General features: G+C 42.2%; 1 protein-coding gene across 1 annotated transcript in view; it reads left to right on the forward strand.

Moving 5' to 3' along the window:
- The first annotated feature begins 1,734 nt into the window (after positions 1-1,734).
- Positions 1,735-18,982, forward strand: part of LOC121582212 (rho GTPase-activating protein 23) — a 79,043-nt gene continuing 61,795 nt past the window's right edge. The window contains exon 1 of the mRNA XM_045215182.1: positions 1,735-2,135. Within this exon, the coding sequence (XP_045071117.1) occupies positions 2,127-2,135 (9 nt within the window). The 5' untranslated portion in view covers positions 1,735-2,126. The remainder of the gene's footprint in view (positions 2,136-18,982) is intronic.

The raw sequence follows: 18,982 nt of genomic DNA on the forward strand, positions 1-18,982 counted from the left end.
CATACAGTTTGAAGGAAACACCAGAGGATGTCCTTTTCCTGATTCCTAAACCATGAAGTTTGTGGTGTGTGTAATTGGGGGTGGACGATTGTGGGTGGGTGTAACTCTCTCTAATACCTGCTGTTAGGAATGTTACAATGTATTTCCTTAATATGTTATTACAAAATAGCTAGCCCACTATTTTTCAACCACGGTGACAAACAAGATACAAATACAAATCTGCATATCAATAGCCCTATGTTCACAATATAAGCTCAATAAAAAAATTGGCCCTGCTTTCAAGGTAGAAGATATGTCAGCCAATAGTGCTATATTAGGGTGGAGGTGTCATAATACCCATAAAACCTAGTGGTCAAACAGGGAAATGGTTCCAATCGTTTTTCCACCATTCATTTTTCCCATAGGGGATTTTAGAAACACTTCAAAAAAGGGCTGTGTTTTGTTTAGGGTTATCCTGGCATGACATTTTGATAACCATGTAAATCTCTCTCGGACAAGGGGACTTTTATCAATATATTTGGCTCTATTTACTCTCAGAAATCGAAAATGATAATTAGCATCAAAGTAGACATCATGCAAAACTACAAATCCCTGCAGGCTCCTGCACGTTATCTCTAGTTGACACCTTTGCTAACAGGTATTGTGTCAATTTATAACTTGCACAAGACAGTTCACAGAATTGTCTATTTAAAGAAATGTAGCCAATGTATTCATTACTACATTTAGCAAACATTAGATAGTTAATCCAGATTCTTACCTTTGCCTCGATTCAGCAGTCTCGTCCAGATCATTTGTAATTCTTTATGATAGCCACATTAGCAGCTAATTAGCACTTCATTTTTGGGGGGTAATGTCATGACTTCCGCCGAGGCTGCCTCCCCTCCTTGTTCGGGCAGGCTTCGGCGTTCGTTGTCACCGGCTTACTAGCCACTGCCGCCCCAATTATCATCATCACATTTGTCTTTTCTTGTCAATCACACACACCTGGTTCTAATCCCCTCATTAGTCCGTGTATAAGTGTTCCCTCTTCCCCCTTGTCCTTGTGGGTGATTGTTTGAATGTAAAAGTTGTTGCCAGGGTAGATATTTCCCCTGTGCCTATGTATTATATGGAGATACCGTTACAGTGTATTGCCAGGGTAGATTTTCCCCTGTGCCTGTTTCGTTTGTCGCTATTCCAGCGTATTTTGTGTAACGAAGGAATAAACTCTGTATTCGGTGATTACCCTCCTGCGCCTGACTCCTTCCATCACACTCATCACAGTTAAATACAGGTGAATATATTGATAAAAGTCACCTTGTCCTAGATAGATTTACACGGTTATCAAAACGTCATGCCAGGGTAAGCCTACACGAAACACAGCCCTTATTTGAAGGTTTTCTCAAATCCGCTATGGGAAAAATGAACGGTGGAAAAATTATTGGAACCATTTCCCAGTTTGACCGCTAAGTTTTATGGGTATTATGACTCATACTGTGGTACTCTATAAGGACACAGGGCTGCTGTCAATGGAGAAGGACGAAGCAGCTAGTCTGCCTATGGAGGAATGAGCCTGACAGCTGGTAGGTAGAATCCTACTACACCACTCTACTAGGTCACATGGTTGCCTCCTCACTATCCCTCTGATCCTCTCGCTCTCTCTCGCTCTAATTCTGTGCATGTGTACAGTCATTGGTGTACAGTGAGGGCGAGAGGAAGGGGGAGGGGAGAAATGGGAAGGAGGAGGAGCAGATGAGTTGAGAGAGAGGAGAGGCACAGAGGGATTGGTCTGTGAGCCCAGCTCAACGACAGAGTGAGAGGTTGAAAAGAGTGTGGAGAGAAAAATAGTCAAGTTCCTTATTCTCTGTCGGGTGTGGAGAAACGAGACAAGGAAGGAGTGATAGAAGAGAAGAAAAGGAGTAGATAGATCCACTACATCAAAGAACAAGCTATCCAGTGGACGTTGGTGGCTTTGCTGTCACAGGAAAGGGAGGAGGGGAGGAGAAAACAAGGGAACATGCTGGTCACGGAGGGACGGAGGAGTGTGTGTGCGAGTGTGTATCCTGGCGTCTGTGTTTGAGGAAGAGAATTCCGGCGATTCAGTGCCATGCTATGGACTAGGAGCCAGCTGGAGTCTTGCTGAAGACATGGCCAAGGTAAGGAGAGGGATGTCCACACACACACACACACACACACACACACACACACACACACACACACACACACGCACAGTACTCACACAGAAATAAATACCTGCGTACGGTTTACACACAAAGTAGAGCTTGGATGCAAATGCACACATTTATCTCCACACATCACTACATACACTCATTATGCCACACACACACACACCATCTCTATCATCAATATTCATATCAGTTCCCAGGATATCCTCTGGGCACTCAGTCATAGAGCAACAGTGTGTGCGAGTGTGCATGTTCGAGTATGATATTTAGCTGGTAAGAGAGCCACACAACTGTGTGAGAGAAATACATTGAAGCGGAACAGCGTGCATTCTGAGCTTGACTGTATGAGGGAGAGGCATCATTCATGTTGGAGAAAGAGAGTAGCTGTGTATTTTTAGAAAAACTGCTGAAGCGAGACTGTATTCATAGCAAGTGTGTATGTGTCTGTGTGAGAGAGGGAGAGTACGTTATTCTTAGTAGTCAAATAAATCTGTGTGAAAGAGAGACAGTGTACTTTCTTAGAGATAGAGAGACAGTGTGTGTGTGTGGGTTCAGTGTGTGTGGCAGTGGAGCCTGGTGGAGAAATGGGAAGGACGGGCTCATTGTTTCTCCCTCCACCAGCTTCCACTGGTGGATGTGTGTGTGTGCGTGCATGTCTGTGTGGGAGGGGTGGATAATTGTATCAAAGTGTAAAGGAATATTCTGTGAGACTTAATGGAGTAACCATGTACTCAGGGAGTGAGATGCATTGTCTTTAGAAGCCACATTGTAACAGAGGCATGGACTTCAGGATATCCTGCTCTTGGCTGGGCTTTGGACGGCTGAATACTTTTGCTATGATGAACATGTCTGCTCAATTGGTTTCGCAAAGATGGAGACATACTGTAGTTACTAGGTTTGGGCTGGGTCAATTGTTGATGGTTGTTACATGGAATGTGGGTTTGGTTGTCACAATCAACTCTATTATTTCAAAAATATATCTAACAGAATGATGGTAACAAAATGACATCATGGGTCCCTGATCTGTATTATACAGAAATGCATCTTCATGGTGATGTATCCTGAATAGATACACAAGGTAGAAAAATGTAGAATCTTCCTTTGCATGTTTGGGTATTATTTGACACATTATTCTAATAGGCTCCGCCCCAAAACAAGACCACATTTGGTTGGTCCGGACCAAATCAATACCACTCATAGACGTCTATGTTTCACATGTTTGGACATCACAGTACAGCACAGTAAAGCATCATAGCATCACAGTATAGTAGAGTAGAGTAGAATAGAATTCAGTACAGTAGAGAAGAGAAGAGTACAGTTCAGTTCAGCACAGTAGAGTACAGCACCATACAGTAAATTATACTGTACTCTACTATAGTGTGCTATACTGCACTGAACTCTAGTCTACTGTACTATACTGTATTTTATTGTACTGAACTATCCTCTACTTTTTTCTAAGACCCCTTTTCCATCTGTTTGACCAGAAATCAAAGCCTTTGCTTATTCCTAATTTTACTTGGAAATGCCCTTTTCACAATCCAACCCATTGTAACCATATTGTTCAGTATACAACAGTATGCCACTGCCAGTATACAATAAATCCCAAGCTCTTTTGTGCTTGTAACACGCATACACACACAAATTTACTCAAAATGTAATATGTTATTATCAAGGCATAAATAGCACAATTTTGGGGGGAATATCATTATATCAAAGAAATGCTTTGCTATTTCTAAGACTATATATTGCTTCATTTCCTGTTTCAAAAGGAATAGGTTACTAGCAAACTTTGTGACAACCAACCCCATAATGTGTGACAACCAACCCCGCGCTAGGGCTGGTTGTCACAAGTGGACCGAGTGTGTTTGATGGCTTCTAACTCCATTTTGGAATAAGGTATGAGGATAAAAAGGATCCCCATTTCAGGGGTCCCACTTTATCCTAATATTGAGTCTTGTATGATATACTGGTGCTGAGAAATACACACAAGAGTTAAAAAGTGTGACAACCAACCCTGGTCTCCCCTACATAGCCTACTAACAAAGAAAGAAAGAAAGACAGAAAGAAAGAAAGAAAGAAAAGAAAGAAAGAAAGAAAGAAAAAAAGAAAGAAAGAAAGAAAGAAAGAAAGAAAGAAAGAAAGAAAGAAACGAGCGAGCGAGAGAGCGAGAGAGCGAGTGAGCGAGTGAGCGAGTGAGTGAGAGAGAGTGTGTATGTGTTTGTATGCGTGTGTCTGTCCGGCCGTGTATGAGTAAGTGTGTGTGTGTGTGGGGGGGGGTTTGCGTGGCCCCATCCCCGGTCCACTCAGTCTAAAAGCCTTAGGCCTCCTTTCGTCTGCTGTTATCGCCTCTCATATCCTCCTGTGCTGACCACTCATATGAACTAATGGGCTCTGTGGAGGAGTTTGAAGAACAGTGACTGTTGTGCATCTCCAATACATGACCCCTTACTTACTTAGCCAGTATAGTGAACCCAGCCTGGAGTTACTTTTTTGAGGATTGGAGAATGGTGATGAGGATAGCTGAGGGTTGGGGAATGTGTGTGTGTGTGTACGCATGTGTGCGTGTGAGAAAATAATATGTATTGATGGTTTGTAAGTCATTGACATAGCTACTTACAAATTATATACAAAAACACAAATTGCAACACAAAGACATTGCAGGTTATTCCTACTTCCTCACTGTAATCTAAGGCCAGACAGTGGAAGGGAGTGTTATCAGTACTCAACAGAAGAGGAGAGAGGGGGAAGAGAGACAGAGAAAATGGTGGACAGATCAAGAGTGTAGGACTGGACTGGAGGGAGGGAGGGAGGGAGGGAAAAGATTAGACAGTGACTGAACTGCAGAGAGAAAGAGGAGAAGGAAAGAAAGTGACAGACAGACCAAGAGTGTGACTGAAATGGAATGGAGGGAGGGTTTGTTAGGGAGGAGGGGATGGAGGAATGAAAGTCACTGGATAAATTTAGATTCTTGGTCCTTTAACGGTCTATAGAGATCTGGATAGTAGGTTAGAAATATCTCTCTCTTTCTCTAAGTAGAATGTCCAGAGAGACGTCTGTGTGTGTGTGCGTGTGTGCGTGTGTGCGTGTGTGCGTGTGTGTGTGTGTGTGTGTGTGTGTGTGTGTGGAATGTGTGTGTTATATGATGCCCCTCTTAAAGCAGAGATCTCTCTCTCTCTCCTCTCTCACTGATGGAATGGGAATTATGTAATGAATGTAATGTGCGCAATCTTCGTTATCCCTTTTGACGCTAGCAGAGTATGAGAAGGAATATCCCCTGACACACACACACAAATGTGCATACACACTCTCTCTCAAATAGACACATGAACATATAGGCACTGGCAGGCAGGCAGACACAAACATCCACACCCCCTTAAGAAACATCACTCCCTCTCAACCCATGACTCTGTTTTTGTAGCTGGTGTTGTGTAAAAGCACCCTATTCAGTTGATTTAGTGCCCCCTAAACTCTTTCCAATTCTGTCTTTCTGACTAGATATCATGGAATGTGTACAATAGGTAGGGACTGTATTGAAAGAGATAAGATAAATTCACCTCATTTACCAAACATGCGTCCCAAATGGCACCCTATTCCCTAAATAGTGCACTACTTCTGACCAGAGCCCTAGTGGCCCTGGTCAAAAGTAGTGAACTATGTAAGGAAAAGGGTGCCATTTGAGACACAACCCAATTAACTCAACCCCAGTCTAAATTTAGTTTGACCTGGTGCTGTTTTTGGGCGTGATGCTGCTTGTTTACAACATGGGGGATTATGACATCAGGTCGCTGCTCCCTTGGGGGAGATGCTTGCTTTTGTTTACTCGGCTGAGGTCGGCCATTGTGACATCATCAGTGTGCTGTGCCCGCAGCAGTTGATGTTTAATTTATGGAGTAGCATCTGTTTTGTGTCACCCCGTGAGTGTGATTATGAGTTTGGTTGAGGGTATTGTGAATGTCAGATTGCGGGTGAGTAATTCTGAATATGTGAATGGTAATATGTTTGTGTCCTACCAGAGCTTACTTACTCAGACAAAACGCAAGTTTAGCTTTAAAAAACAGTTTAAAAAAACATATTGTATCACAGCGCCTCTCCTCTTTCTAAAGATCTAATTTAACTGTACTGTTTATAAGAGTGTTTAAATAGTATTTTTGTTGTCTCTTGGTGTCTTTCATATAGCTTAATATATATTTTTTATTTTGAATGTAATGTAATATCTTATGTTTATAACTGTTCTATACTTTGTCATGAATTTGTACGTTTTATGTGGACCCCAGGAAGAGTAGCTGCTGCATGTGCAGTAGCTAATGGGGATCCTAACAAACTAAACTAAACTCCTCTTGTGTGAATGTTGTGTGCGTAGTGTGTTTGACTGTCCGTCTATTCGTCTGTCCATCCATCTATCCATCTGTGTGTCCATTAGTGTGTGTGTGCCCCTTGTCCGATACTGTCTAGCACTCCAGTGCATTTAGCTTCATCAGCGCCATAAATATCACACGTGTGTGCGTGTGTATGTGCGTGCGTGCGTGCGTGTATGCTTGTGTGCGTGTGAGTGTGGGTGTATATGTGCGCGTATTTGCTTGGTGTGTGTGTGTATATACTGTGTGTGTGTGTGTGTGTGTATACTGTGTGTGTGTGTGTGTGTGTCCACCAGATAAAGGGCTCTCATCCAGAGTGTGTGCCTCCCTGAGGGTCCTCTCCGTCTGTCTTTGAATAGAGAACACATACAGCATGGTCAATGAGTGTACTAGACCTAGGGGCAGTCTCCTTATTTCATGCTTCATTTTAAAGCTGCAATGTGTAACTTTTTGGGCGACCCGACCAAATTCACATAGAAATGTGAGTTATAGATCTGTCATTTTCATTGAAAGCAAGTCTAAGAAGCGGTAGATCTGTTCCATGTGCACTATTTCAATGCTTCCCGTTCTTAAGTTGAGTTGTTGCGTCTTTTACTTTAGATTTTGTACACCAGTTTCAAAAAGCTGAAAATACAATATTTTTGGTTATTGAAAATATATTTTGCCGCAGTTTAGATGGTAGAATGATTCTCTAAACTATACATTGCTTGTTTTGTCACATAAACTGAAATTAGGCAAACTATTAGAATTTTAGCAGCCAGGAAATGGCGGAGCGATTTCTGCATATTGCACCTTAAATCTCATCCTCTGAATTCACAGTTGTGTACAAATTGTGAATTACATTTTACTACAGTATTTGAAAACAGAACACAGTAAAAAAGATGGGTCTAATATACTTACAGTACCTTGCAAAAGTATTCAACCCCCTTGGCGTTTTTCCTATTTTGTTGCATTACAACGTGTAATTTAAACTGATTTTTTATTGGATTTGATGTAATGGACATGCACAGAATAGTCCAAATTGGTGAAGTGAAATGAAAAAAATAACTTGTTTCATAAAATTCTAAAAAATAAATTATGGAAAAGTGGTGCGTGCATATGTATTCACCCCCTTTGCTATGAAGCCCCTAAATAAGATCTGGTCAACCAATTACCTTCAGAAGTCACATAATTAGTTAAATAAAGTCCACCTGTGTGCAATCTAAGTGTCACATGATCTGTCACATGATCTCAGTATATATACACCTGTTCTGAAAGGCCCCAGAGTCTGCAACACCACTAAGCAAGGGGCACCACCAAACAAGCGGCACCATGAAGACCAAGGAGCTCTCCAAACAGGTCAGGGACAAAGTTGTGGACCAGATCAGGGTTGGGTTATAAAAAAATATCATCATTAAAACGGAGCACCATTAAATCCATTATTAAAAAATGGAAAGAATATGGCACCACAACAAACCTGCCAAGAGAGGGCCGCCCACCAAAACTCACGGACCAAGCAAGGATGCCATTAATCAGAGAGGCAACAAAGAGACCAAAGATAACCCTGAAGGAGCTACAAAGCTCCACAACGTAGATTGGAATATCTGTCCATAGGACCACTTTAAGCCGTACACTCCACAGAGCTGGGCTTTACGGAAGAGTGGCCAGAAAAAAAGCCATTGCTTAAAGAGAAAAATAAGCTAACACGTTTGGTGTTCGCCAAAAGGCATGTGGGAGACTCCCCAAACATATGGAAGAAGGTACTCTGATCAGATGAGACTAAAATTGAGCTTTTTGGCCATCAAGGAAAACGCTATGTCTGGCGCAAACCCAACACCTCTCATCACCCCGAGAACACCATCCCATCATCATGTTTTTTCATCGGCAGGGACTGGGAAACTGGTGTGAATTGAAGGAATGATGGATGGCGCTAAATACAGGGAAATTCTTGAGGGAAACCTGTTTCAGTCTTCCAGAGATTTGAGACTGGGACGGAGGTTCACTTTCCAGCAGAATAATGAACCTAAGCATACTGCTAAAGCAACACTCGAGTGGTTTAAGGGGAAACATTTAAATGTATTGAAATGGCGTAGTCAAAGCCCAGACCTCAATCCAATTGAGAATCTGTGTGTAATGAATACTCAGGGAGAAAAAGGTGTAGATTCACGCGCAGAGCACGGCAGGTGTTTATTTCGCCTTTGCAGAAGGCAGGAATCGTGGTCACAGGCAAGCAATGGTCATACACAGGTAAGCAAACAGGCAGGTGAAACAAAACTAGGACAGAGGGCTATAACTGGTTCTCACAGCTAGGAAAAGGCTTAGTAGAGTCAAAACGAACAATACATTTACATTTTAGTCATTTAGCAGACGCTCTTATCCAGAGCGACTTACAGTTAGTGAATACATGTTTTTTTTCTCATACTGGTCCCCCGTGGGAATCGAACCCACAACCCTGGCGTTGCAAACGCCATGCTCTACCAACTGAGCTACATCCCTGCCGGCCATTCCCTCCCCTACCCTGGACAACGCTAGGCCAATTGTGCACTGCCCATGAGTCTCCCGGTCGCGGCCGGCTGCGACAGAGCCTGGATTCGAACCAGGATCTCTAGTGGCACAGCTAGCACTGCGCCACTCAGGAGACGAATAGAGACGTACCTCACAAGGCACAATGAACTGGAGCTGATGAGACATTTACATTTTAGTCATTTAGCAGACACTCTTAACCAGAGCGACTTACAGTTAGTGAGTGCATACATTATTTTTTTATTTTTCATACTGGCCCCCCATGGGAATCGAACCCACAACCCTGGCGTTGCAAACGCCATACTCTACCAACTGAGCTACATCTCTGCCGGCAATTCCCTCCCCTACCCTGGACCAATTGTGCGCCGCCCCATGGGTCTCCCGGTCGCAGCCAGCTACGACAGAGCCTGGATTCAAACCAGGATCTCTAGTGGCACAGCTAGCACTGCGATGCAGTGCCTTAGACCACTGCACCACTCAGGAGAGACTCAGGAGACCAGGTGAGTAACTAACACAGGTGAAATCAATGAACAAAAATGACAGGGCTACATTCAAGAACACAAGTGAACTAAGAAAATAAATACAGAACCTTACACTGTGGTATGATTTAAAGATTGCTGTACACCAGCAGAACCCATCCAACTTGAAGGAGCTGGAGCAGTTTTGCCTTGAAGAATGGGCAAAAATCCCAGTGGCTAGATGTGCCAAGCTTATAGAGACATACCCCAAGAGACTTGCAGCTGTAATTGCTGCAAAAGGTGGCTCTACAAAGTATTGACTTTGGGGGGGTGAATAGTTATGCACGCTCAAGTTTTCTGTTTTTTTGTTTTATTTCTTGTTTGTTTCACAAAATATTTTATTTTGCATCTTCAAAGTGGTAGGCATGTTGTGTAAATCAAATGATTCAAACCCCCCAAAAAATCTATTTTAAAATAGGAAACATTCCAAGGGGGGTGAATACTTTCGCAAGCCACTGTATGTCCTATGATCTTATACATATGTCAAAACAGGTTTCTTTGGATGCCAGGCCATCACACAGACAAGGCTATAAAGGTTTCAAGGGTTTTTACTTCAGAATTCTTGGGGAGCACAATTTTTTTTAAAACGGCATTCACTCTCACACGACAAAACAAACTCAGTCCCAGAGAATAATGTCCATGCTCCTGGAGAGTCGTCACGATGGCTGCTGCCACCACCCGTTGGTCGCTCGGCCAGCATTTGCCGTCATCCGTTGTCATCAAGCGTCTGTGGCACCCAGCCCATGGTCCGGTCAATGCTGGCAACAGAAAGGTAGCGGAAAATATGCATGAGCAGGGAGCCATTCTGAACAGAAGTATGTGACCACATGATGGCTGCTGCCACCACCCGTCGGTCACTCGACCAGCATTTGCCATCATCCGTTGTCATCAAGCGTCTGTGGCCCCCAGCCCTTCTGAACAGAAGTATTTGACCACACATGTTAAGGGGTCAACCGTACCTTATCTGCAGATTAGAGAGTGCTGTCGATTCAGGTCCCCCTCTGGCTGCAAGTCATCAGTGTCTCGGTTACGGGAATAAAGTTAATTGCAAAACAATTTTTAACAACAAAATGCACACAAGAAGGGCTGCTGCTCCAAGGGGGAAACTATAAGGGAGGGCAACATCTGACACACGTACATATAAATGTAACTGCTCTTTTGTTACCTAGTTTTGCCATAATTTGACTGCAGACAGCAGGGTAAAAATATATATATATCCCGCATTATTTAGAGAGATATTGGTAGCAATGTTATTTTGTGTGAGTGTCTGTGTGTGTGTGCATGTGCATGTGTGTGTGCATGTGCGTGTGTGTATGTATAGCAGTGTGAGGGGTGGGCCTAAGCTCAGGGAGGATTAATGTTGTGTAACAGAATGTAGGTCTGTTCTCTGTAAGGATTAACACAGAGAGACTCTGGTAGATTTGATGGCACACATGCACGGACACACACACACACCAGCAGAGAGAGAGACTGGTTGACATGATGAGGCTTTTCTGGTCAAAGGCTGCTTTGCTAATGAATTACTGTACACAGGACAATACAGTACTGGGGAGGAGAGGAGATAAGAAAAGAGAGGAGGGCTGTGCCGTCTTGCTTGTCAACACTCTACCCTCACATTCACTGAGTGTACAAAACATGCTCTTTCCATAACCATAGACTGACCAGGTAAATCCAGGTGAAAGCAATGATCCCTTATTGATGTCTCCTGTTAAATCCACTTCAATCAGTGTAGATGAAGGGGAGGAGACAGGTTAAAGAAGGATTTTGAAGCATTGAGACAATTGAGACATTGATTGTGTATGTGTGCCATTCAAAGGGTGAATGTATAAGACAAAATATTTAAAGCCTTTGAACGGGGAATGGTAGTAGGTGCCAGGCGCATCGGTCTGAGTGTGTCAAGAACTGCAACGCTGCTGGGTTTTTCATGCTCAACAGTTTCCCTTGTGTATCAAGAATGGTCCACCACCCAAAGGACATCCAGCCGACGCCAAGCCAGTAGTCTAAAACGGGTCATTGATGAAAGAGGACAAAGTAGGCTGACATGAATTGTGCTGAGCAAGAGACGGGCTACAGTTAGTCAATTGACAGTCCAGTACAACATTGGTGCCCAAAGACCCATAAAAGAATGCACAACTCGTCGTACCTTGACACAAATGGGTATGGCAGTCGACAACCTTAGAGTTCTACTTCTTTCAGCAAAAAACAAGAAACTGCGGTTGCAGTGGGCTAAGGAACGAAAACACTGGACACTGGAGAATTGGAATTACATTGCCTGGTCTGATGAATCCCGGTTCCTGTTGTTAGGAGAAAACCACATTAGTACATGCATCCATCATGCCGCGTGTCAACATAGCAGGCTGGTGGTGGTGGTGTGCTGGTGTGGGGTATGTTTTCATGGCACACATTGGACCCCTTGATAAAAGTGGAGCAATGTTTGAATGCCACAGGATATACATGTATGAACATCATTGCCAATCAGGTGCATCCCTTCAAGGCAGCAGTGTATCTGCAAATGAATAGTTTCAGCATGATAATGCCCCATGCCACAAGGCTAGGATTGTCCAGGAATGGTTCTACGGACATGACAGTGAATTCAGCTTACTGCAGTGGCCTGTCCAGTCACCAGATCTCAATCCAATTGAGCATCTGTGGGATGAGACGAAACAAGCTATTTGGAGTACAGATCCACTACCAGCCAACTTGACACAACTGTGGGAAGCATTGGAGTCAACATGGGCCAGCATCCCTGTGGAACGCTTTCGATACCTTGTAGAGTCCATGCCCTGACAAATTAAGGCTGTTCTGAGAGCAAAAGGGTGTGCAAATCAATATTAGGAAGGAGTTCCTAATGTTTTGTACACTCAGTGTATACACACTTCCATACAACATTACTTACTGCATTTTGAATTTGAGAAAAAAATATCATTATTTATGCTCACATTCACATAACGAAAGTCCTGTCTCCTCTTTCCTCCCGGGGAGGCCTGTCCTGGTACAGTCATAGTTGATTTGCTGATTCGATCACCACAGCTTCCCAGAGCACCAGTACTTTATAGGACACTCACTTTAGATCAGTCTCAAGTAGTTTTACATCTCTGTCAGAGTTTCGAGTTGGGAGTTAGGTCCAGATCCATTCTGTTTCACAGGGTTGGGACAATTCCATTTAAATGAGTTTCAAGTTTCAAAGTTTATTCGCTACGTGCACAGGATACAACAGGTGTAAAACAGTACAGTGAAATTCTTACCTTGAGAGCTCTTTCCCAAAAATGCAGTGATAATAATAATAATATGGATAATAATATAATAAAAAACCACACAAGAACGACGAAGTGCGTTAAAGAAACACAAGAATGCAAGTATATACAGGTCAGTGCCAGTACCTTATTCAATGTGCAGGGGTACTGGAGTGGTTGAGGTGGGTTTATACATAAAACTGACTGGTAGTAGAATATAAATATAAACAGGGCGGAATAGTGACTGGTAGCAGGAATACAGTGCCTAAGGAAAGTATTCAGACCCCTTGACCTTTTCCCATATTTTGTTATGTTACAGCCTTACTCTAAAATTGATTAAATTGTTTTTTTTCCTCATCAATCTACACACAATACCCCATAATGACAAAGCAAAAACAGGTTTTCATAAATGTTTCTAATTTATTTAAAACAAAAAACTGAAATATCACATTTACAGTTGAAGTCGGAAGTTTACATACACCTTAGCCAATTATATTTAAACTCAGTTTTTCACAATTCCTGACATTTAATCCTAGTAAAAAGACCCTGTCATAGGTCAGTTAGGATCACCACTTGAATGTGAAATGTCAGAATAATAGTAGAGAGAATGATTTATTTCATATTTTATTTCTTTCATCACATTCCCAGTGGGTCAGAAGTTTACATACACTCAATTAGTATTTGGTAGCATTGCCTTTAAATTGTTTAACTTGGGTCAAACGTTTCGGGAAGCCTTCCACAAGCTTCCCACAATAAGTTGGGTGAATTTTGGCCCATTCCTCCTGACAGAGCTGGTGTAACTGAGTCAGGTTTGTAGGCCTCCTTGCTCGCACACACTTTTTCAGTTCTGCCCACAAATCTTCTATAGGATTGAGGTCAGGGCTTTGTGTTGGCCACTCCAATACCTTGACTTTGTTGTCCTTAAGCCATTTTGCCACAACTTTTGAAGTATGCTTGGGGTCATTGTCCATTTGGAAGACCCATTTGTGACCAAGCTTTAACTTCCTGACTGATGTCTTGAGATGTTGCTTCAATATATCCACATAATTTTCCTTCCTCATGATGCCATCTATTTTGTTGTGAAGTGCACCAGTCCCTCCTGCAGCAAAGCACCCCCACAGCATGATGCTGCCACCCCCGTGCTTCACGGTTGGGATGGTGTTCTTCAGCTTGCAAGCATCCCCCTTTTTCCTCCAAACATAACGATGGTCATTATGGCCAAACAGTTCTATTTTTGTTTCATCAGACCAGAGGACATTTCTCCAAAAAGTACGATCTTTGTCCCCATGTGCAGTTGCAAACCGTAGTCTGGCTTTTTTATGGCGGTTTTGGAGCAGTGGCTTCTTCCTCCTTGCTGAGCGGCCTTTCAGGTTATGTTGATATAGAACTTGTTTTACTGTGGATATAGATAATTTTGTACCTGTTTCCTCCAGCATCTTCACAAGGTCCTTTGCTGTTTGTTCTGGGATTGATTTGTACTTTTCGCACCAAAGTACGTTCATCTCTAGGAGACAGAACGTGTCTCCTTCCTGAGCGGTATGATGGCTGTGTGGTCCCATGGTGTTTATACTTGCATACTATTGTTTGTACAGATGAATGTGGTACCTTCAGGCGTTTGGAAATTGCTCCCAAGGATGAACCAGACTTGTGGAGGTCTACAATATTTTTTTCTGAGGTCTTGTGTGATTTCTTTTGATTTTCCCGTGATGTCAAGCAAAGAGGCACTGAGTTTGAAGGTAGGCCTTGAAATACATCCACAGGTACACCTCCAATTGACAAAAATTATGTCAATTAGCCTATCAGAAGCTTCTAAAGCCATGACATCATTTTCTGGAATTTTCCAAGCTGTTTAAACGCACAGTCAACTTAGTGTATGTAAACTTCTGACCCACTGGAATTGTGATACAGTGAATTATAAGTGAAATAATCTGTCTGTAAACAATTGTTGGAAAAATTACTTGTGTCATGCACAAAGTAGATGTCCTAACCGACTTGCCAAAACTATAGTTTGTTAACAAGAAATGTGTGGAGTGGTTGAAAAATGAGTTTTAATGACTCCAACCTAAGTGTATGTAAACTTCCGACTTCAACTGTACATAAGTATTCAGACCCTTTACTCAGTACTTTGTTGAAGCACCTTTGGCAGCGATTACAGCATTGAGTCTTCTTGGGTATGACTCTACAAGCTTGGCACACCTGTATTTGGGGAGTTTCTCCCATTCTTATCTGCAGATCCTCTCAAGCTCTGTCAGGTTAGATGGAGAGCGTTGCTGCACAGCTATTTTCAGGACTCTCCAGAGATGTTCGATCAGGTTCAAGTCCAGGCTCTGGCTGGGCCACTCAAGGACATTCACAGACTTGTCCCGAAGCCACTCCTCCGTTGTCTTGGCTGTGTGCTTAGGGTCGTTGTCCTGTCTGAGAGTCTTTAGGTGCCTTTTGGCAAACTCCAAGCGGGCTTTCATGTGCCTTTTACTGAGGAGTGGCTTCCGTCTGGCCACTCTACCATAAAGGCCTGATTGGTGGAGTCCTGCAGAGATGGTTGTCCTTCTGGAAGGTTCTCTCATCTCCACAGAGGAACTCTAGAGATCTGTCAGAGTGACCATCAGGTTCTTGGTCACCTCCCTGACCAAGGCCCTTCTCCCCCTATTGCTCAGTTTGGCTGGGCGGCCAGCTCTAGAAAGAGTCTTGGTGGTTCCAAACATCTTCCATTTAAAAATGATGGAGGTCACTGTGTTCTTGGGGACCTTCAATGCTGCAGACATTTTTTGGTACCCTTCCCCAGATTTGTGCCTCGACACAATCCTGTCTTGGAGCCCTACGGACAATTCCTTCGACCTCATGGCTTGATTTTTGCTCTGACATTCACTGTCAACTGTGGGACCTTATATAGACAGGTGTGTGCCTTTCAAAATCATGTCTAATCAATTGAATTTACCACAGGTGGACTCCAGTCAAAATGTAGAAACATCTCAAGGATGATCAATGGGTACAGGATGCACCTGATCTCAATTTCGAGTCTCATAGCAAAGGGTCTGACAACTTAATACATTTGCTAAAATTTCAAAAAAACAGTTTTCGTTTTGTCTTCATGGTATATTGTGTGTAGACTGTTGAGGGATTTTTTTTATTTAATCCATTTTAGAATAAGGCTGTAATGTAACAAAATGTGAAAGAGTCAAGGGGTCTGAATACTTTCCGAAGGCACTGTATATAAATAGTTATGTTAATATACTAAAGGTAATTTATACATGCAAACAGGAAAAATAGTGACCAGTTGCAGGATAAATAGATCAATGCTAATGATAATGGCAATCAATAATCAATGGACAGCATCGTCATGGAGTAATACATCTGATCAATAATCATTTTAGCAGCAGCGTATGTTGTCTGAGTGGGTAGAGACCTGTGGATGGGCATAGAGTTAGTGTGGATAGTCTGTAGCCCTTGGTTTACGCAAAGTTTATGCTATGTTTATGCAATGGGTCACTTTGATTAGTGTGTCTGCTAAACTGAGGTGTAAATTGGATGAAGTGCGCATCTGTGTGTGTGCGTGCGTGTGTGCCCACAAGCATGCATGTGTGCTTGTGTACACACGTGTAGTAGCGAACAAATCACAATGGAAATACTCATCACTTTACCAAACTCATCCACTCACTGGCAGCCAGGCAGAGTTCATTTGGCGCCACCATGTGGACAGACCTTGTCCCTACATGCTCTCTCCATACACATGATGAAACGATTAAGTGGATTAGATATTTAGGGAAATCTCTCTAGCCTGTAAATAGACAGATGGACACCCCCCTGTCTGTCCTCCCAGGGCAGATGTTTGTGCCCTAACGCCTAGCCGGAAGTCAATGTTTTCAGCTGTCGTTTTTTGGTCTTTCTTTCTTTCATTCTTTATTTTTTATTGCTCTTTCTCTTTTGTCCGTCCCAGAGCCATGTAAATACTATATATGGCTCTGGTCTGTCATTTTCGGTCGTGCTGTTTGTGAATGAATATGTAATGTTACATGGTTGAAGTGTAAGAAAATAATATAATCTCATTGCATTGTGCCGATTGTGGTGGTGTGATGGTTGCTTGTGGAGGAAATAAATTATGTTTAGGGGTTTAGGGAAGGACTGGTTTGTTGAAGTCCCCCCAAACCACAGATCCTGGGTCAGATATTTTGTAATCCTCCTTATGGGTAAACTAGGATATGGGGTTGGGTAAACTGATCCTAGATCCGATGGGGGAAGGGGGTGTTCAGAAGATCACAGGATATGTGTGTGTGTGGGGGGGGGGTTGGTACCCCCTGGGGTGGGGATGAAACCCGTCAGGACAAGGCCAGATTAGTGTCTATGGCACACAGACACACACACACACCCCTCCTGTCCCAGGGGAGTCCCCCCTGGCTCTGGCTTCAACCCCCTTCATTTTTACCTCATCACTTTCTAGCACAGCGGAGTATAGACTAAATCTGTAGGCTTACTTTTTTGTAGGGCAGAAGGGTGTTATGGATAATGATAATACCTCTCTGCCAGCGTTTCCTGGATACAAATATTTGGAGGGAGGTGTGATATGTCAAAATGAATGCTTTGCAGGGGTGGTAAAAGTACTGAAACATCCTACTCAAGTAGATGTTTGTACTGTTACTTTTAATGAAATTGTACTCAAGAAGAAGTAAAACTACTGGTCTAAAAAACTACTCAAGTAAAAGTAAAAAGTAGCAAATTTAAAAAGTACTCAGTTAAAGTAATTTAATTACTTAAAATTTTTTAACATTGACCTTACAGCTAATTTCACTAAGGTTACCTGAACATTGTTACACATTATATTTTCCATGCAATAAATGTAAAAAGGAAGAGAGGAAATTAATGTACAGTATGAACTAATTAAATGTATTGTTTGAGTTGTATACAAAAAACTGTATACAAAAAACGAAGGATCTGTCAATGCTATTAATATTTGAAAATAAATTAAACATGAAAATAAATTAAAATGTACTGATGAATTATAAGCAATACAAAATAAAGTACATAAACAAAAAATAACTCATAAAAAAATAACCCTCTTTTCCCTGACACACAGGCAAGGTACCCATCCAGCCCCCCTGTGCCTTGTGACCTTTTGGGCATCAGTGATGAGAAATCTTCTTCATCAGATGAATGCTGCCTCTGTTGCTCTGTCTTGTACTCTGTCTTTGAAACCTGTTGGAAACATTACGCTAAAGTATTGAAATTCCCACAGGAGAACGTTGTTTCTTAATGTTCTCTGAACTTTTGAGAACATTCCCAATGTCAAACCTGTTGGAGAACGTACCTAATTAAATGTAACCATTATTGAACTTTTAGGAAACGGTCTGTTAAAGTAATGAAATGCCAAGAAAAAAACGTTATTTTGTCAAATTCCTTAAATGAGCTGAGAATGTTCAAAAGCCAAGCAACTATCCTGCACCGTTCCCAGAATGTTGTGGGAAACTTGTATGCAAAATAAGCATAGGACAACCACACTCTCACTTAGCTCTAAGAAACATATGGTTCTCAGAATGTGTTGTTCTCAGCCTAGCCACACTTCTGGTGGCTAGGCTACCTAGACCTTTTTAAACCAATGTTATTGACTGGAATTAATCAATCACCACAGCAATGATGACATACTGTATGAGTATCTTTTTCATTACAGATGCAAAGGCCTACATGATGCAACTCAGTTTTTTTTTAAACCATATGACCTGATTAGAAAAATACTCTGGTCCCATCATAGCCTATGTAAAACCGTTTTTTATTTACATCTGATTTATTACTATGACATATGCTAGCTACAACTAGGGTCCGGAGTTGGTTTGGTTAGCCTACTACTAGATCAGGAGAAACTCAGGGGCCCCAGGAAAACAATTTCCCCACCACCACTCTGGGACCTGTGGTGCCACCTGAAATCACCACTAAATGTTACAAATAAAAAAACATATCCTATTTGTATGATCTACATTTTACATGTTTTTGATGGTGGGGATGAGCTTCCATAGTTTTACGTGGCTCAGTGCAGCCGACAGCTACTGCGACAATTTCAAAATGTAACAAGCTGTTACTGCAATTTCAGGTAAAAACTCAATAAAATAAGTCTCAAATATTAGGAAAATGTCTATACATTTTAAAAACATTGCTCTGCTTTAACCATTTATACAGGAGTGTTGGCGCAATGAGACAATTCGGTTCACACCACCATGCTTCAA

The sequence above is a fragment of the Coregonus clupeaformis genome, chromosome 1 (assembly GCF_020615455.1).
Source record: "Coregonus clupeaformis isolate EN_2021a chromosome 1, ASM2061545v1, whole genome shotgun sequence".
Taxonomy (NCBI): domain Eukaryota; kingdom Metazoa; phylum Chordata; class Actinopteri; order Salmoniformes; family Salmonidae; genus Coregonus; species Coregonus clupeaformis.